The following is a 21,825-nucleotide window of genomic DNA, read 5'->3' on the forward strand; positions in this document are numbered from 1 at the left end:
TCCAAAACATAGTTCAATACTAGCTACTATGAAGAAAAGTAACTATCCCTGCACAGACCTCTGGAGGTTGTTGGATCCACCCTCCCTGCTCAAGCAGGGCAATCTAGAGCTTGTTGCCCAGGACCACGTCCAGTCAGCTTTTGGACGTCTTCAAGAATGGAGACTCCACAACCTCCCTGGGCTACCAGTGCCAGTGCTCAGTCACACTCACAGTATAAAAGTGTTTACTTACTTTAGGTCTTAATGTTTGCTGCCATTTCTTCACACCTGCAGAAAACCTGCAAAAATCCATACTGCTACCCATTCTAAGTCCTGCCCAGGTCCTAGATAAGTGAAGACATTCTGCATACTTTCCAAAACTGCCTAGCATTTCTTAAATGATGCCTAACTCTCCTTATGCTTGATACATGCTTAGGCTTACCTTTTCTGAGAAGACAGATGCATACGTATCATCATCCCACAGGCTCTTCTGAATTTATTTTAGTGAACAGCTGACTAAACTTCACTTAGGTCTTCTGGAGAAATCCAAAGGCTCTACAGAAGATGAGTACTTGGAAAATTCATTTAGGAAATGAGAGCCCTAGTTTGCAGGCTTTATTTAACGTGGAAGAACCTAAAACTACATCCTGGGTTCCTGGGTGACAATGCTTTCTAAACCATCTTTTGCAGTGAGTCATCATTAGTCCTTGAACAAAAGGCAGAGTTGGCCAAGGGCATTCAACTGAGAAGGGGAGAGAAACACTTCAATTTCAGCTCTCCAGAATATCTATTTTATGTATAGGGGAGTGTGTAGATTACATACACATATATAAGAATATATATACACATACATGTGCATTTTTACATTAAGCTGTATTGCATTTTAAACATTTATGTTTAAAATCTATATTTTAAAAGCCCAACATTAGCTGCCTGCAGACCTTCCCATGCTGAGACTATAATCAAATCTCCCATTTTCAGCCTGAATGTTTTCATCACTACATTATTTCACAAAATGCAAGCATTAGCACCCCTGCCCTTTGCTCCATGGAAATGCTACACATTTCCTGTCAGTTCCGTTCACTCTGGGTAGAACAGACAGATACCTGACTTAATCAGACTGAATCACCACCAGTTGAATGCCCTGTAGTTCTGTATATATTGTCAGTGGAGAAAAGGAAATGCCTCAGTTACTGGGACTAGAGCCTCCCTCAGTAGAGCCTACGTCTGTCTACTCATGCTATAGAGAACCTAAATGATTAAGAGTAAGCAGAGCGCTGGCACTCCCTCACTTGCTCTGCGCCAGGCACTAAATGTTTCAGTGCAGCAGTGCTAGATTTAAGTATCTCCATTTACTTGTTTGTGCTTCATCTCCCTCTATCTCAAATGAGGGTAGTTGGAGCACCTGAAAGATAAGAGGCTTCAGTTCATTAGCAGTGTGGTCAGATCCTAATTAAGACATAACATGGAATGATATGATTAAACTATTTAGATGGAAACTGGGCTGACAAAAAAATAATTGTTAGATAACTGAAATTGATGGACTGAATTCCACCCACAGTTTGTCTCCCTTCAAAGGATGGTTAACTTTTCATTAAGGAGACAGTTTGATACAACTGAAGAGTGTGAATAATACTTATTTATTTCACTTCTTTTGGGATTGAAAAATACAGAAGTGTTCCCTGAGGAGCTTGCCTGTATTATGCTTGCAGGACTTAATGGAAATCTTCCCTGTAGTAAATAGTGATTTTATTTTTTTTAGCTTTAGGTTACACTTGATTCAAGGTCTTTTCTATAATGCTGGAGGATAGAAGATAGTATAATAGAGAAAGAAGAGTCTCATTATGTCTAGGAGTTGGTACTTTAATAAATACACTGAATATTGAGAGGGGTGACAGTATTACTGTCTTTTGCTTGGTTTGGAGCAATTTAATTCACCTACTTCTGCTCATCATGTAAAACTAAAGCACAGATAACTTGAACACCTGTAAAATAAGGAATTAATTCAATGGCAGTATGTTCAAGCCCTGAATTGACACAGAGGGATGTCAAGGTGTTTAAATGAAAAGCAGAAAAACTAATGATGTTTTCAGTTTTGAAAGATGATATTACAGAATGGAGAACACTGAAACTCGTAGGCTGCTGCTAACAATTCCCCTGGCACAGATAACTCAAGGAGAGTGCTCAGGGAAGCTTTAGTCCAGTCCTGAGCATTGCTTCACATGGCCTGTGCTCCTGCATTGTGGAACATAATCTAACATAATCTAACCCAATTACATGGCTGTACATTCTCCTCTTTTTGCTTCCCAGGAACTGCATTTCCCTGGAATCTTTCAGACTTCCTTACTGATATCGTGGCTTAATTTTCCTGCTATTTTATGCAATACTTAATTCTGTATATCAATGGTTATTTAGATGGATAACTAGGACAAACTTAGATGCTACGGTTCTCTAAGGAAGCCACAGCAGTCTCCTAGCTGTTAGCAATATGTGCTTTAGCAAATAGATTTGTCATTTGCTGACCCAGGAAGACACCCCAAATTAATTAGATGTCAATAGCTCAGCAAGAGTCATCCTGGACGTCTTGTGAATTTCTTCTAGCACCTGGCCTATACGGGTGTTCCTGCAGCTCAGTGCAGATCCTGGCATGACTGAGAACAAAATGCTACAGAATTGTTCTGAAATGCACATCAGACTGACAGTGATGGCATTTAGGTGGCTGAAGTCGTCTGTCTTCCAAAAATGCTACATAATTTTTCTTGACAGCATTACTGTGACAATAACTGTTCTATGACTTTGGTGCCTTGAGACGTTGCCTCTCGACTTATGTTATTTGCAGACACAATGCTGGTTTTGTGTTGCTGTGCAGCTGACATAGCTGTATCTGTCTTTCAAACCTCATATGACTAATGTGGATGTATGTTTTATTTTTACTGGAACTGTTTGGTTTATAAATGTGTTTAAACTGTAGCATTTAGCTTATATTTTCACACTCTGGAAAACTGTCTTCAGCTTTTTTCCACCTTATCTTAGAAATCCTTTTAGATTCAACATAACATTTATTGTGCATCTATATTCTATCCAAAAGCCATTACTCCTTTCTCTCTCTGTTGAATAATTTTTCACTTCTGTTTTTTCTTTTTCCAACCCTTTTATCTCACAGCTTGGACCCCGATTTTACAGATATTGAGGAGCCTAAGACTGTTTGAAATCCGTGGGACTCAGACTCCTAACTGCCTTTCTAAAATCAGGCTACTTGGTCTGATTGCTTCAGTAGTTAAGTTTTCCTGTGACTTCTATACCGAGTCTAAAACTTTAAAACTTCTAGCTAAACTCAACCATCCCATCTCCATCCTTTTTCAGATCTTCATTCACATTTACATTTATTTAAAATTGATTTCAAGTTCTTTATCTGCTCCTCAACGTTTGCAGATTTCAGCGCTGAACTAGTAAAATTATACTTAAAGCAACAGTTACTCTGTGAACAAGAGAGTTCAACCACATTGTAGGTATACACTATAACTAGGAATTTCTTAATTACATACTTCTTATTATGTACATTCTTAATCCAGTAACTTCGGTGAAACAGTCAAGCTCAAAGCTAAACATTTGCTTTGTTGAAATATGACTGTAGTATATCAGGTCCGTTCTCTTTCATAGAGATAAGTAAAGTTTAACTAATTCCACTAATTGTGAATGTAACAGTGCTTTTGTATGTAGGGGATTTCTGTTCTGCTTTATTGCATAATAAAGATAATTTCTTTATCACCAGGTAAAGAACGTCTTGCTGACAGCCTGGGAGTTACTCCTCTTCAAGCCAGTCAATTTATAGAGAGTTTTATGCAAAAATACAAGAAAGTACATGAATTTACAAAGAAAACCATTGAACAATGCCGAAATAAAGGTAATCCAAACTCTGTAAGCATATTTTTGTTTAGTGATCAGCACTGTATGACAGTGGTGAAGGCAAAGATTCAGCTTGACCAAAACTCGGATAGTTATAGGAGAAGAAAAAAGAATATCATTTCTTGGTGAATCAGGATTTTTTTCTCTTTTAACCCTAAGAGGAGCTGGTTAAACCTGTCTGCCTTTTCTCAGAAAGATGCTAACAGAGTAAGACGTCTGTTCTCAGAGTGAACCCTACTTAATGTCAAGTTACACTGCATCATTTTGAGATATAATGTACTCCCAACACAAAAAAGCCCAAGGAGTCTTTTACTCACTAAATATGCTACATGGCTGCTGGACCGTGGAAGTTCAGACATTTAGTCAAAAGAGCCAATTTACAGAGCCAGTTTTTTTTAAAGTATTTTTTCTTTGCATCAGTCAGAATTTATATTCTTGAAGTTCAGGTGGTATCTGTGATGACAGGGGTGTACAGAGTGCTTCTTGGAGCCTGCAGCTGCAAACTCTTTTTGTATCAGATTTGTTGTTAGCCTACATATTCATTTATATTTAGTGAATCCTAAGAGTACAGTAATTTGAGGAGAGAAAATACAGCTGGTTGAACTATTTCTTTTAAAAGCTTATTAGCAGAACTGTCAAAATGGATTTCTTTTGTTTCTTAGTACAGTATACTGTACCAAGACATTTTGTAGCAATAAACAGTAAATTTGCCATATAATATTACCCATCATTTTATGGGTGAGTGTCATGAAAGGAACATATAGCTGACTTCTAGTAATGAAAATTATAGTACTCCTAGTTTGTAGGACTTAAAAATCTACTGGAAGCATGAACTGTCATTGTGCCACACAATTGCATTTCTTCATTCATTAATATTACTGAAGAAAAGTGAAGTTACTGAAAATCTGTTTTTAGCTATCATTAAGCCCAATATAGCATATCTAGCAAAATATTACACATTTACTATATATTTCTTTTATCTAGTTAAAATAACATAGCATTCTTTTCTTAAAGGTGAATGAATTTCAATAACCAGACCTCTATGATAAAGAATTAGGTTTGTGAGTTTAGCAGACAAGAGTGTCATAACTGATGTCATTGATTGTCATCAAAACACACTTGTCTAATTAGTACTTACCCCTCTTCACACTCCCATCTATCAACCATTGTTTTAACCATTAGTAGTAGAAGAACAATGTTTTGGTTGTACAAGCTCAAAAGAATCTACAACAGGTCAACATTATTTAATATTTTTCTTGTTAATCCACCTCAGATTCCAACTTCCCAACAAAAACATTCCAACCTAGTAAGCTCATTCTGAGGTAACTTTTCTTTACTTATCTGCAGTTTAACAGTGAACAGCACTCACCTGACTAATATTATTGAGGTATTATGAATGTCTGATGCTCTGTGTAGACATGATAAACATATAAATAATATTAATTTGTGATGAGGATATTTTTGTTGATGTATTAGTATATACGTTATTATACTGTTGTTTTTTTGATCAGATTATCAACATATTTAAAGACTACATTAAGACCTAATTCAAATATATATTTGCAGATTAATCTTTGACCACAGAAGCATACTCTGCCACTATTATATGAAAGATGGTATTTGTTTGGGGATGCTAATCAGCTATGAGTATTGCCAGTGTGATTCTGTTGTGGAGACACACTGCACAGAAATAAGGGTATTACAGTAAATTCGTTTTCCCCTGAGAATCCAATGTTTCAAGAGTTCCATCTTTAGATATTGTCCTTCATGGAAGGACAAATTGGGAAGACTAATTTGTCAAAGAATATCCTAATTCAGCTTCTTGTTCCAAAACTGGCACTTTTGGTATCAGCGCTGCTGGAAATATACTAATTTGCAGAAAGCTCTATTAATTCAGCAGAACCATCCTCATCCTCTGCACATAAGTCTGGGTATGTCTTGTCCATAGTAAGGTCATACCTTTGTGTTTGAATAGTTCTCCTTACCACATGTGCTTGCATATCCTGATTGCCAAAGAGGAGATGAAACACTTTGGCAGTCTGAACTTCCATGGTATCTAACGATAATTCATGGACAGTCAAGGTGATCAGAAGTGTAATGAAAGTCTTTGTAAAAATATATTTTTAACATGGATGTTTTTTGATTATTCTTAAAATAAGTATAATTTTGAATATAAGTTGCAATAAGGTTTTGCGTCTGTTATATTCACAAGAGGATCCTCACATCTCTTTTCCTCTTTTAGCTCCTCTCACTTGCCCTCCAAAATAATTGTTTTGGCAAAATATGTCATCAGGCCTAACATAAAGCTTTAATTGTGTTTTCATGTGTTTCTTTTAAACTAAAAAAACCCACCACACTAGGGTTAAGGAAGTTTGGCCCTGAAAGGGACATGAAAATGCCACATAAAGAAAATTTTTAAAAAGTTATAACTTTGGTTTTTTTCCCCAAAACCATTTGATAATTTTGAGAAATATTCATTAGTGATATAATTACTCTACAAATTGATTTGTCTATGCTATTCCCAAGTAAACTATTCATTGCATGGAAAGCTCTCATTATGGCTGCTGATGGATAGTTAATTCTGCTAGGTATTTATAGTTTCACCTCCCACAGAGAGAGTTTACTGGTATATCAGTAGACATTCCTAATGAAAATACAGCTTTAATGAACTGATGTTTTCCTTGTATGACAAGTACCAATTCTCTGAATGAAAAAGTTCTTAGACCAAAAATACAATAAACATTTAAGGTTTAAATAAGAGAAGCTTTGACTGTTTTCAGAGGGCAAAATATTAAATTGACTCAGGCAGCATATAATTACAAAAATCTATATTATCTTCAGAAAGAATTTTTGAAATTTAATTGTAATCACTCTAAGAATACTCATTTCTGTTTAAATCCTACAAGGTTATGTTGTTTCCATAATGGGACGTAAAAGACCACTGGCTAATATCAATGCACAGGATTACAAACTACGCACTCAAGCGGAGAGGCAGGCTGTCAATTTCGTTGTTCAAGGTAAAAAACTGCCTGCCTGCCTACCTTCCTACTTACCTACCCATCTCTTTATCTGTGCTTGGCTTACATGGACAACTAATCTGATAATCTCAAATGAATTAATATTCTGGTAGTCTACCAGAGTAGTCTATCGAGGCTTGTGTTACTATAAATGAGAAGTTTAAATGATGTGTTTTATCTGCCTTGGAAATTGCCAGTAAACAGTAACATACTACTACTAATAACAGTATCAATGTTCTAATACACTATAGTGCTCTCTGGTAGTTAAATATAGGTATAAATACAGACTATGAATAGAGAAAATATCTAGAACTCAGTGCTTCAGATGTATTGTTGTCTTAAAACATTTTCCTTTCTGGTTTTGATTGTTACTCCAAAAGGGTTTCTGTGATTATGCTGTTTACAGATTCTAGCTTTTATTTTGCCAGATAGCTTTAGTTTAAGAAATATACAACATTACAAGAATCATGCATTGTTATTATTTGTTTTGAAACCCAACTCATTTTTTGTAAGGACATTCAAACTTAATTCTGTGGAGGGCAAGAAAAAAGGTGGGGTTTTTTTCAGAAAAACATTGAAAATTTGCCATATAAGTTGGAAACGTAAAAATCAGCATAAAGTGCTCAAATGTTAGTTAATCTGATGCATTAACATACTCTGTTGAAATTGCTTGGGCCTCAGTTTAAACAGAATTTAGCCACCTAAAGAAAAAAATTTAAACTGAGCAGGCAGTCCAAGACTGAGATCCCTCCTACCAAGCTATCCCTTGGAGGAATTATTTTTTTACCTGGATGACGCTAAGGGTTTTCATTAAGTTACATTGGAAGCCTACAATTTACAGGCAAGTAAAAAGTGCTTTCGAGACATGGCAAAGGTGTGCTTTTTATAAAGTGATTTGAATTTTCCTTTTGAAAGGATCATGTGGTTTTTCTTTGTTTTCCTTTCCAAATACTATTCATTTTAATGTTTAATTTTAAAAATTACTTACGTATTTATCTAATATTTGGCACTCTGTATAATTAGTAACAGAATTTAAGTACCATCTCTGCAAGGGTATGTACAGATCTAGAATTCTAGTATACACCCTCTTGCTTGAATAATAGTTGTGCTCAGGTGATGACTGCCTTGCTGTAGGCCGCACCCAACTGTAGAATTTTAAAATAACCTTATAAAATGTGCTGCAAAGCTTGCACATTTGTAACATTGAGCATGCCTGTACAACCTTCTCCAGAGACTTGTGTTCAGTTTACCTGGGTTTCCATCCAGCTGGCCGGGAGCCCTCTCCAGTTGAAGGCACAATGCTTGAGCTAATATGGCGAGCCCTGCTGAGTGTACAGTGTAGCATTAATAAAGCTACACGGCCTTCTGAGCAGCACTTTCTTGTGTCCATCTGTCCAAAGAGCTTGGAGGTGAGGCACAGCTATCACAGGGCTGGCTACGAAACACACACTCACATGTACCTACAATAATAAGATTAACATATTTCATTGTTGGTTCAAAATATATGGGAGGACAAATCTGGTGAAAAATAGCCTGTTATTCGAAACGTGATAATAAAAGGTGTGATGAAGCAAGGATTAAAAACTCTTAAGCATCCCTGAATTTTATGAAAGATGTCATTCTACACTATGATATATTATTTTCAGGATTTCAGCTATGAGATAATATTCTAAGACTGTAAAAACTTTCTAAATTATGCTAAAACATTTTATCACAGTGTACTAAACTGCATTAATATATGTGTTTTATAGTTATATCTAATAGTCTAATTAATTTAAGCAGTTTGCATTTTGGTTATGGTAGCAGCAACTGATAACAAAAGGCTTCTTCTGATGCACGAAAATATTGAGAGGAACGTAGAGTTCCAGTTTAACTTACTATCACTGGATTTCCCACAGTTATTTCACAATGTTTTTTCTCTTTTTGAGTATTTTCAAGTTCAATAGTCTTTACCAATGTTCAGCAAAATTTTCTTCAGTTATAACGCAGCTCTACCTAACTTTTACTCTTCTGATTCTCTCTCCTACCCCACTGAGAGGGAGTGAGCAAACGTCTGTGTGGGGCTGAGTTGCTGGCTGGGGTTAAACCACAGCACCATCTCAATAATTAGCTGTGGATCTGCACTTGATATAGTTAATGAGTAAAACAGAGTCTCTGTATGGGATTCAGAGAAGGCAGCCTGCCATAGAAAACTATGAAGAAAGAAGAGGTGTTTAGCCTATCTCCTCAATCCCTTGGGTATTCTCTCTTAGCCAAAAGGGCCAGCCATGTCCTGGGGTGCATCAAGCACAGCACAGTTACCTGGTCAAGGGAGGTGACTTGTCCCACTTGATGCTGCACTGGTGCAGCGCCCCCTCGAGCACTGTGAGCAGTTTTGGGCACCTCAATATAGAAGGACATCAAACTATTAGACTGTGTCCAGTAGATAGTGACCAAGATGGTGAAAGGTCTCGAGGGCAAGGCTTTTATGAGGAGAGGCTGAGGTCACTTGCTGTGTTCAACTTGGAGAAAAGAAGGCTGAGGGGGGACCTCATCACAGCCTGCAACTTTCTCAAGGCGGGCAGCAGGGGGGAAGGTGCTGATCTCTCTGGTGACCAGAGATAGGACACAAGGAAATGGAGTGAAGCTGCATCAGGGGAAGTTCAGATTGGACATTTGGAAAAGGTCCTTCACTGAGAGGGTGGTTGGTCACTGGAACAGGCTCCTCAGGGCACCAAGCCATGGCACCAAGCCTGTCGGAGTTCAAGGAGAGTCTGGGCAATGCTCTTAGTCGTATGGTTTAGTTTTAGTTGGTCTTGCAAGGAGCAGAGAGTTGGACTCAATGATCCTTGTGAGTCGCTTCCAACTTGAGATATGCTGTGATTTTATGATTCTATGGGAAGAGTGCCTTTACCGTGTGCATACCTGGCTGTTCTTTATTCCTACTCTGGAAATTGAACCACTTGGAAGAAACAATTCAAAATTCATTGAGTTAGGGGGTGCAAAAAGATGTCTACAGTCTAGTACATTTAGGATATCTGAAGGGACGGGAATTATGGCTTGCAATCCTTACTTAAAGGATTGTTTCTGTATTTTATTTGCTAAATCTTTATGTAAAATGTATTAAGCCCCTGTTTCATGGTTCAGAACAGACCCTTTCACCAAACTGCAGGCCTGGAGGATCGTTCTGCCTCTTGATCACGAGAAATGCGTAATCTATTATGTAACATGACACTGTTTTATGCACCACTGCTCTTTATGCTGTAATGTAATGAATATACATTACATACACATGGAAATATGAAAGAGCATAAAATTAAGTTTTCAAATGGAAATGTAGTGCTGAAACAATGTTCTAACCTTTTGTGACATTAAATTTTAATTGATTTATAGGTAAATTTTAATTCCAATTTAGAGTTAGGTAATTTCAGACATTTTTTATAAAAAGCAATTTTTCAACTTATGGCCGTGACTGACAAATTCACCTTTAATTAACACATAATTTCATACTATTATTTTCTGGTTTTAATTAACATGTAATTATTTAGTTTGTTATTTATTAATCATATGATCTGTTTCACGTATTACGTTAATTAAGTCTGCTAGCTTTGCAATTTCTTATAATTCAGAATTCTCAGATGTTTTTTTGATCCGATGCCATAGTTCCAAGAACATTTTCCTTTTGCATACTTGAAATTAAAAGCAGATCACTTTTGTTTGTAGGATCTGCAGCTGATCTTTGTAAAATGGCTATGGTGGAGATTTTTACCTCTGTTGTCATTTCTTCGACTTTAACAGCCAGGTTAGTAATGAATGACTGCAAAATTGCTTGATTTTAAAACAAAATTATTTGAAATGAATGTGTTTCTGCATTTTAAGCAGCTGTAGAAATACCAGTATGCCTCTGAATCTTTTAACATGCAAGGACTTGTGGGATGGTTTTATACATTTAAAGTTATATCTTTGTGCATAACTGGTTGGATCTGTAAATCCATCCCAAGGCGATGAAGTGCCCTGGGGCCATTTAAACTGAGTCAGATCTAGTTCAGTGGTAGTTCCACATCTTTGAAATCAAGCCCACTGATCATATCCTTCCTGTATTTTGAGTGTATTGTACAATGGGAATTGAACATTCAATGGGCTGGGAAAAAAACAGGAATCAGGAAACCAGTGCTCAAGCAAAATAAATGAACATTTTTTTATTCTTTTATAGATGGCTTTCCTTTGCTAAAGAAAAGCTAGGCCATCGTGATTCTCTTCTGCTGTGACTGCCCATAGTTGGGTAGGAGATCACAGAATGTCCTCAAGATTCTTACGCCACTAGCAGAAATAATGAAGTCTACTTTTCCTGTAATAAAAGGTGGAGAGTATGGTGCAGAGAGCCAGTGAGCATTGTTAGTTGCTGCAATAGAAAGATACTTTGAAGGCAAACATGCAGAAAAAAGCCCCAAACAAATGGATTCTCATCTTTTTTAATGCTGTAGCAAACTATCCAGTAGAACATGAATTTTTGCAGTAGAAGTTCAGATAAAAGCAGAGATAGCAGGTAATGCAGAACACCAGAGTTTCTGTTGTCAGCCAGAAGGGGAAATCACAAAGGAGTAGCTGTAGCAATCATGTATTAAGGACTTCAGTGGGAGTTTAGGTCAGTAAAAAGCAACAGGATTTGGCCTTCCAAAAATACTTTGCAAGTGTGCATAATATCTAACCTATAAATAATCTGTGTGTTTGTGTGTGTCTCATTTATACACAGCAGTGTTATCTTATTTGATCAATGTTTCAAAATGTAATTTCTAATTACAAATATAAATTGCATGTGTTGAATTCAAAGGTACCATCGCTCCTATGCCAAAAATAATACTTGTTCTGAGTAACACTCTTTAAGTGTTCTTGCAACTTTTTGAGCAAAATACCATTGAACTATTAAAAAAGAAGAAATGGCCTGCTAGTACAAATCTGAAATGGGAAATGGTTCTTTGGCGAAGATACTGCATGCATTCAGACAATGATACATTTATGTATCAAATGTCAGATGATGTACTATAACATATTGCATTGTACATTTTGGGGCAGATTCTCTGCACTGATTATAATTCTTCCCACTGCCTGAGTTGTATGAAGAGACCAGAATCTGGCAGCTGTGGCCTGGCTGAAAATTTCTGTAGCAGGTGTAACTTTGAGTTAGATTAGTGATAGAGCAGCTGTCTTCTGGAACAAGCAGCTCACAGTCTTTAATGGAGGATGGAAGTGGAGGTGGTGAGAGGGTAATGAATGTACTCCCCTCTGCATTTCCTACCTAGCAGACAGATCTTTACATTCAATAACTAACTGTTTGTTCTAATTCTAAGAAAGGCAAAGTTGTTTGCAACTAATGCCATGTCTGATAACGCTCATGAATGCATTCTCCTCTCAACAGAAAATTTTACTTGGGTTGTCCTTTCTCAAATCTATTTCTTTTAAAGAAGTAGTGTCACCAAATGGCTAAGGAGGTAACAGACATGGGGAAGTATTGAAGTTTTACATGTTGAATTTCCTTGTGTTGTGAAAGCATAGAGGAATGGCTACACTGGGCCTCAGAAAAGTATCACTGCCCATCCTTCTTGTTCCTATCATAAATGTCACAGCTGGGAAAGACCAAGACTGCAAGGGCATCTGAAAGAGATGGACTACTTTAAACTGGAATTTTGAACTGCTGCCAGCCATTAGCAAGTGGATGGCTTTGCTAAAGGAGAGCGTTTTGATAGTCACTAATGGGTCCTTGCTGTAATATTTAGTAGGTACCTACAAGCCAGGCTTGTCAGAAAAGCACAATCAATGCCTTTATAATTCTGTGAACACTCACCTGCTTGGACAGTAGCATTTGAAAGCATGACTGTTGTCTTGTGAAAAGAGTACGGGACTGAAACTTGAAAATTGGTGTTTCTGCTTGTCTGCCAGGTGACATTCAGTTAGTTATTTTTTCAGTGGTCTGTTTCTTGATTTTCTTATCGGTCAATTCAGGATAATGATCCTAACATCCTTTGTAAAGCGCTTTGAAAAATATTGTTAAAAGGCAGTGTAGACATAATTGGTGCTGTTGTTGTAACAGTAGGAATGCACAGGAGCTTTTCCAAAATGAGAAATACAATCAATCTCCTATTATCATCACATCAGATCATACTAATTCCAAAGACAGTGCACTACTATCTTTTATTCTCTCTTCACCCCCTTGTAAGTATTTTTTTTCCCTATTAGAACTTCTAATTTTGGAAACAGGGTTTTCACTTTGAACAGCATATCAAAGAGAAATATCTTTTATAGATGCTTTAGAAGTGATTATGAATGCCACATTTACACTGGGAGACAGTATCCTATAAGGCATAGCCAAGTAGTGGCTAGCACCCAATACTGTGTATTCCTTACCTTGGAAATAAATTTTTTAAAAAGTAAATTCTAGATAAGATCTTACAGTTCTTAGAGTTAGTTTGCAGGTATGTTGGCAGTCTTCTCCACTGACAGCACTGCGTTCATTTTTCATACACTATAAGCTGTTCAGCTGTGAGCAAGCTCTGACCCCACAGTACGAAGCTTTGTTTTTGTAGGGGCAGTAGTCAGCAGATTTTCAGTTATTGTTTGCACATATGATATTGCATTTGGAAGTCAGAGAAAGGTAATCAGGTTACATTTTCATGATGCTTCATCAGAGAGGCCCTCTTGATGAACACTATGTTCCACTATGACTTATCAATGACTGTTCTGTCAACTAGCACTCTCATTTTTTCTCTTTGTGTTTCTTCATCTTGTAATTCAAATGCCAGCCTAGCAACTTATGCTGTTGACAATATAAAGTCAATCAGTTACCTGGAAATGACTTTACAGATATGGAGAAAAGTAGCATTAAATGCAATATATATGATAAGGAACTGATATTAGTATGGGTTACCTACTGGCATCAGTGTTAACGTCCCTGAATTTTGTGTGGCACTGATGAGTAATCAGAATGATTTATCCAGACTTCTTCCATATTACCTAGATCTTTGTTAAGATGCTGTTCTGCTGCTGATGGCCAAGTTGCTTACTGAAAATGTGCTGCTGACATAAATTATTCAAGTGACAGCTTTTACCTGTCTGATACAATTCACAAGAACCTCCACACAATGTTTCCGGCAGGCAGATGATAGCAAAGAAACTTCTGAAGTGAGACCAAAGCATACAGTAGCAGCTGAAAGGCACATTTATGGAATTGATGACAGTGTAAAGGTATTTGGTGAAATCAAATGGACAGTTTAGTTATTTTCAGTGTTTAAAACATCATTGCAGTGGCAGAGGCATGGAAACTTGGTTAGGAAGAAGGATGCTGGCAAACTGTGGAAGAATCACTGCTTATAGCAATTCTTGTAAAAATTATCCCTTTGTAAGCTGAAGATGCACTGATGTTACCCAAAGTCTACCTGGTACTACACGGACTTCACAGAAAGTCATTAAAGATTATAATATCCCAACAACACGCAAATTAAATTTAACAAGTCTACAGAACTATTGAGTAATCTGGTGTGAATCCAGGAATTCTGCTTTCTCACCAATTTATTGTTCCTTCAGCACTGGATCCGTGCCACAAACACACAGCTTTACTTCTCAGCATGTCCAAAGCCTCGTTAAAGAGACAGGTTCAGCAACAGGCCAGATATAAATGAATGATCCGAAAAGGAGGAGCCGCTAGCAAATAAAAGGAAGAGGCACAACCTTATTTTCTTGGTCCCAGCTGCTTTTCAATAGCAGGGGATGTTGGAGGTTTTGTATGTCTTCCTCAGGGAACAAACACTTTAATCAAACTAATGATTTTCTGAGTTGGTGAACTGTAAATGCAGCTCGCTTCTACACAGATAGTTAAATTAGTTAGAAACAGCCCTAATCGTCCCAGGAACAAGCATTGTGTTATGTGACCTGGATTTTTTTCAGATACAAATCACATGATAAATCACAAAAGATTAATTTGTTGGAAATAGCTTCAGTTTTAGTTACACACAAGAACCTATAGGCATTTTTATAAGGTGTGTATGGATTCAAGCATTAGTACTTTATTGACTGCGTATTGTTTCTCAGATTCATACAAAAGGACATGCTGATAAAACCAACTTCTTGACTACATCATAGCTTCAACGAAATACATTCAGTAAACTGCTTAGTGCTGCTGCTATGTGTGATGATTTTCTTTAATTCTGGGCATAAATCTTATGTCCCTTTATCTGTTTCTTCAGGAATTAAAGAATTGTTTTTACTCATGTTTCTTCTGTAGCAATTTTCCAGGATTTTCAAGTAAATGCTATTGCTCCAGTAGTCTGCGCACAATTCCCAGTATATGGTTGCAGATCTGCTATAAAGGATTAATCTCTAGCAAGATTGTCAACTTTTATCCTTAGCCTGATACTGGAGAAATAGAATCACAAGGAATAGATAAAAGCTTTGGATTCTGCTTGAGAGAATAAGACTTCTGTTTTACAGGTGTATGCTTTTGTTTCAGTAGCAGAAGGAAACGTCCTAGATCATATTGCTATGTCAGAAATGGCTGTCAGTTCTCCATAGCCTCTGTCCCAGTCCAGCATGTAGCTCTTTGCTTCCCGAAGTGGCTAAATAACATTGTATTTCTAGGAGTGCTGTGACTTAGCAAAATCATTACTTTCCTCAAGCATTCAAAGCAGTATTTTACAAGTATCCACAAGATGGTGAACTGTTACCTGAACACTTCATTCATAGTGAGCCAGAACAAGTTGGAATGATTTATTCTTTATAGAAGGAGCTAAATATAATTAATATGCTTAAATATCACAGCCAAAAAGGACATTAATGATGTGGCAGGTTTTTCAGTGTTCCTTTCTCTGGGTCATTCAACACAAATAAATAATTTTTATTTATAAAAACCTTTTGTAGGTCATCTTTTAGATTGATATGTTTTAAACCACTTTGGGTACATGCAAAAATTCTATTATCTTTAATTAACCATCTGTTCAGCTTCCTCCTCTTCATGATGTAGCTGCTGAGAAAACAAATTTCACAGGTTAGCTGAATTGTTGTGTTAAAATGTCAAAATATCTTGGTCTTTATTATGGAAACGCTGAAAGAGGTAGCTTAAAGTTAATGCAGGTAGCATCTATGCAGGCATGCTATATCTTAAGCTACAGCTTTTATTCTATCGCATTAGAAATCCTTACAGATGCAGCTTCAAAAGAAACTTGAAAAATCTATAAAATGTTACTGTAACCTTGTTCCCTAGTTACATGACAACTTAATAGGCATTCTTTGCACTGGCATCCGTGTACTTTTTGGGGAAACTGTGGCACAATTAAATAACAGGTAATAATAGTAGTATCAGAAAAAAAATAATACAGCTTTAGTGTAGGGAACATAGAGATTTCTAAGATTAACTGGATCCAACATCCATCTGGTCCATTATTGCTGAGCGTGGCCAGTAGCAGATGCTTCAGGAGGAAGGTGTAAGATCTGTAGTAGGATAGCCTGTCTGACTGCTTGTGGGGAGACAGTCTTGCTCTGATTGTGGGAACAAGTCTAAGTTCTGAAATGGAAGATTTAAAAGTCTTCTCCCAAAATCATTGTACGTCATCATTTCATTTATGACATGAGCAAGCATTCTAGCTTTTTCTGGCAATGTGTTTCATTACCTGCCTTTTAAACCACTATTTTGTCTTACTAAAGGCAAATTTATTAAGTATGAATTTCTCAAATTTTCAAGTCATTAAGTTCTTGTTTTTCAGTTACAGAACATAAAACATCTTTCAATTTTTTATTCTTTTTTCATATTCCCCCATTTATCTGATTTCAAAATATCTTTTTCTTTTTATCCTTTTTTTCTAACCACTTAACAGCTTTTATGTTCTTTTGGAAATTCTTCAAAACTTATCATTATATACAATGCTTTTAACTGAGTACTCTCTTATCAGCAATTTTGAAGTCTCCCATTATGCCTTTAGAGGTTTCAAATTCAAAATGAAAAAACCATGATGTTACTAGTTGGATGATTATTTTATTCATCAATAAAAGGGGATAACACAGGATGATGGACAAGGATATTAGTATTTGGGATATAAAATCTGATACTGTTGTATCAGAAAACGGTATTAATGTCAATGATCTGGGACATAGCCCTTTTTTAAATAAGAAGAAAACCATGTGTGAATAGAAAATGACTGATTTTTTTACAGTATTTCTAAACGTTTATTGTGCTACCAAGTGATCATTAATACCCTTTTTAAAGTAGTGTGCTTTTAGTAACTTTTAAAATGTTTATAGATTTTTTATTTTACCTATATAAAAACGTAACTATTAACATCATCTTATGTTCTTAAGTAATGCATTATAGGATTCTTCTCATTTTAACTAGATTTTTTATGCAAACAAATGAGCTATGATGGATTTGTAATATCCCAACTTTTTTGCTCCTTCTCCTAAAAGAATCCTTTGCCTTTAGGAAATCTATTGCTCAGGTATGATTTAGTTCTTAGCATGTCTTCGAATTAGAAATAAAATGTGTAATTTTTCATGGCAATTTTACCCAAGTGCTCTAACTCAGAGTCAGACAACCTGATGGTGTCACACCATCTTTTTTCTGAAGATGTAGAGCTAACCAATAGGAAGTATCTTAAACTGTTTTAGTCTGGGCTCTCAGCCTGGTTCTCAGTCAGAATAAGGTGCCCTTAATCCCTTATAAAATCACAGAATCGATTAGGTTGGAAAAGACCCTTAAGATCATCGAGTCCAACTGTATTATGCATGACAATTGGATCTGTTACTTAAAGCTTTCTCAGTTACCCAACTTTAAACCTTATTTTAATTTATTTTCTGTTCATACTCTTAAACCAGCCAGCTCAATGTAACATGTGAGCTCCTTTCAGATATTCCTTAAGCAATATACTTAGACCCTACACATGTGGTTTCGCCCATCTCGTTCCCTTTTTTAATGCTCCTGGTGCTTAGTTAGACCTCCCATGGGAGTGTCAGGGGCTGTGGTGAGGGAAGTGAATAGAGACAGCAACTGAGACTGAAGTGACTTATGAGGGGTCTGGAACGGGCATGTGGTCTGTCCAGATTGCCTGCTACCAAATGATGGAGTAAATCAACTGACTGTTGGTCTGTAGGTATTCATTGGTGGTTTGTATTTTGCATTATCTTCATGCAGAGCAGTCTTGGAAGACTTGACCATGTTATGCTTCGGATGTGCTGTTAACAGCAGTAAAAATTTCCCTGGTGATACAAAAATGTATCACAAAGAAGTACAGAGGGCTGTTCTCTCTGTCTAACTTCAGGTATCCAATGTGGGTAGCTGTATTAGGAGGTCATACCCCCTCAAATTCAATGTCAATTCAGAACACCTAAGGTAAAGCCTACCTTGGCCCCTGACTATAGAAGGAGCATGAATTAGTTTAAGCATCTCTTGGCACATTGTAACAGCCCAGAACTCTGCACATCGCTGTTAAAAAACAGCTTCCAATAAAGACTACTATAATAATCTTGTCTTTTTTTCCCCTATCCTACATCTACACTGGCCTCTTCTGTGGGATATTCCTACAATAGAGTCTGCAGGGTGTCACGCCACAGCACTCTTGTTGGCAGTTTAGACAAAGTGTTGTTTCCTTTAATGGTAAAGTAATACAATTTCTTGCCAATAAAGTAATAGCTGTTTTGCTGAAGTCAGCTCAATAGTGTACTTATTTCTAGGCAACAAATTTGAAGGAGTCATGGGAAAACTTGCAATTCTGTAGTTTAGAACAGAGAGGTCCAGATCTGGAATATATTGCTTTACAGTAACAAAGAAAATCCTCATTTGTTCTTATCTGGCCTAGTACTAGGAAAAAAACAAACAATAAAGAATCAATATGGCCTCATAAATAGAATACTATGAAAAAAAAATCTCTTGATGAGAGATTAATTAGTTTTGGCATATATTAAATCAATAATATGATTATGATGATATAGTAATGATAACTGGGTGGGTCCACTGAAGGCCTGAGAAGTTTAGTCTGTGTTGTTTCATAAGAAACTGAAAGAATGATGAATGTAATGTTGGAGAGACTAAAAAAGGTTTTCTTTTAAAAATTCTATAGTGCAGCATAATAGTTGTGTGCTGGGCACACTAAACTGATGTCAAAAGCCATGTTCAGACTGGCAATCACAGAAATACTTCTGCACTTGAAGGTGCAGGCTGGAGCAGTATCTCCATTCCACACGACAGTCGTACTCAGGTGCTGGTCATGTTTCTCAGTAAAAGAAATCATGTGTGTACTCATAAAAAATGATGCCTACTCTGTAGGCGATCGAGAAAATACTTAATAAAATATTAGCTTCTAAATCATAGTCGTTCTTATCATCTGTAGAACAACACAAATACTAGTCTCTGCCTGGTTTGCAGTCTCTAATCTAGTTTACCATAGCTTTTAGCAAGAGATAATGAGAGGAGCTTGCTATTTCAATATTCCGTCAAAGTGATGACTCAGTTAAGCTATTAAACAAAAGTATAAGGTTTCTTCCAAACTTGTTTCACTCAGGTGTGCAATGGGTGGGTGCGTGCGTGCAATGGAATGGTGAAAGCTATGAATTTTGAATGTGTAAATTGCTTTGATTTTTCTTTCATCTGCATTGATGTAAAATTGAATGCTTCCTTCTTTGGCACAGCATATCGCATGTGAATGTTATTACTTTAACAACCCTGAAAAAATACAGGTGGCCCTGTACTATAAACCTGCAAGAATAGAAACCATTAAGTTGATGTGAGATGGATGAGAGAGATAAGAGATCATAAAGAAAATCTAACTTGTTTGATGAAAATTAAGAAGAAATAGTGTATACTATTCCACTTCTCTGCATCAAGCTAGGAAATAATATTTAGCATTAATTAAAACGTATATCTTTAATTAAAAAATAGAGGTGTATTAGAAATACTTATTTATTAGATCTTACATCTCCAAAATAACTATTATCCCCATTTTCTAATTGAATGTGTGTTGCTTAGCAGGAGAGTAGCAGAGCTAGGAAGAGAAGAGCAATGCTAACTTCTAGTTCTGTATTTTAGCAGACAGAATATTGTCCTGAACTTCAAATTAATCGCTAGATGTTTAAGATGGAGTAGATGTAATTCTGCAGCTGTGTGCAGTTCCTCAGTTAACTGGCAAATTAACCACGCTGATAGGCTGTGCTGTTCAGGATGGTAAGCATTGAGAAGCAGGGTCCTTTAGCCCAGATGGAGAACCAAGCTAAAATAGCTGTGCTGGTTTCAGTAGATGAACTGGAGCATGTAGACTTGTGCCAAGTCTATCGTGCTGTTCAGACAGAAATTTTGAGTTCAGTCCACATTGCTTCCACAGGTTTTCTGACTCACATAAGGTAGCACTGATATCTGGTTAGACCCTGCTCCTGCTGAACTCAGGTTTTCCTTTTAGCGTGGAGATGAGGTGATCAGTTGATCCAATGCTGGGTGGTTTTGAAAATCCAGTTATTTTTCCTCCATTCCTAAGTCATGATAAATTAATAATTTTTTTTATGTATATTATAAGTTCTTCTAAGAAAGGACTTTCCCTTACCAAATATTCAGAATAGAAGGTGCTGTAATCCCGACTGAAGGCATGAGACACTACCCTGGTACAAATAATAACCAGTCTATCACATTTTTATTGCACTGGTTTAATCAATGCAATTATTTTCATTTATTCCATTGATTCACAGTATATTCAGAGGTTTTAATGTTCACAATTCTTTCACATTTATATCTTTTTATAAGTAAGTTCAATGATTATGAGGAATCTCTTGCTTTAATTAATTTACTTGCATTGGAAATTGTAATTTTTCATGTAACTGTATTCTCCTGCTATAGATGATCCCGGTCTTTTAATCTCTTTTTGTATCCTGTGTCCCAATTTCCTATTAGAAATATGTTAATCTGTTTCACTCTGCTTCTGACTATGTTGTAAGTGACTAATAATTTAAGATCTATTATTAGAGCTCACCACACTGTTAGTCAATGTCACATTGTAATTTAAGGCAGTGTGAAACTATCTTAGGACATTTTCTTGAAAGCTGTGAAGAGTTATAAGTAGTAACCATATTGATGTTTCAGCCATTTGTAAAGAATTATTTACTTGAATAACTGCTAGGTTTTAAGAAAAGTCCACAATGAGCATTAATTTAAATGTTATACACAAACTACAAAGCAGTTTGGAAATAGGTGGTACAGTTTCATGACTTAGACTCCCAGCTATAATAATTAAAGAAGTAATAAAATAAACCTAGTAGGAATATAGTCTCATCAGATATACAGTGTTTTTCCTTCCTGCATGACAACTACACTGAAAGATTATATGTGCTAGATTATATCTATTTTGCTGTGGACTTGATTCGATGAAATACAGTTATTATTTTCATGTGAAAGTAGTATCGCACCCAAACCAACAATTTAGGGTGCTATTTCTGTAACTGAACAATTAAGTCACCGTCCACGCGCAAGAGAGCTATCGATATAGAACTACTACAGACAAAGAGAAAAAGCAAGCAGCAGTATGAATTCATTACAAAACAGCTCTAACTGAAAGAGCTGGGGTACGTGTGTAGTTGCACGTCTTTCAAGATATTACTGCATTCAGCTGTACACTCTGTCCTTATGAAGGCAACTGTCCTAACAGCAGAGGCAACAGATCAGGTTGTGTGTCTACACCTACGTTTTCATTCTTCAACCCACTTTTGTCAGCATGAGGCCATCTACTTTGCACTTAAGTGAAAAGATTATTTCCTGGAAAGGACTCAAGTCACTGGCCAACTAGGAGTTAATGTTGGTATACCAGTGAGCCAAATTCTCTTACTATTATTGACCTAATTTGCATTAGTAAAACCGCCCATTTGCAACCACATCTATTCCAGCTCAACTTGAAAAAACAAGCTGTATTAACAAAACATAGCCTGTCTC

At 36.5% G+C, this 21,825-nt stretch overlaps 1 protein-coding gene across 1 annotated transcript in view; it reads left to right on the top strand.

Moving 5' to 3' along the window:
- POLN (DNA polymerase nu) overlaps positions 1-21,825 on the top strand; it is a 107,393-nt gene that overhangs the window by 71,740 nt on the left and 13,828 nt on the right. The window contains exons 18-20 of the mRNA XM_075092047.1: positions 3,752-3,883; positions 6,792-6,902; positions 10,605-10,683. Of these exons, the coding sequence (XP_074948148.1) occupies positions 3,752-3,883; positions 6,792-6,902; positions 10,605-10,683 (322 nt within the window). The remainder of the gene's footprint in view (positions 1-3,751; positions 3,884-6,791; positions 6,903-10,604; positions 10,684-21,825) is intronic.

Source organism: Phalacrocorax aristotelis, chromosome 4 (genome assembly GCF_949628215.1).
Source record: "Phalacrocorax aristotelis chromosome 4, bGulAri2.1, whole genome shotgun sequence".
Lineage (NCBI taxonomy): Eukaryota > Metazoa > Chordata > Aves > Suliformes > Phalacrocoracidae > Phalacrocorax > Phalacrocorax aristotelis.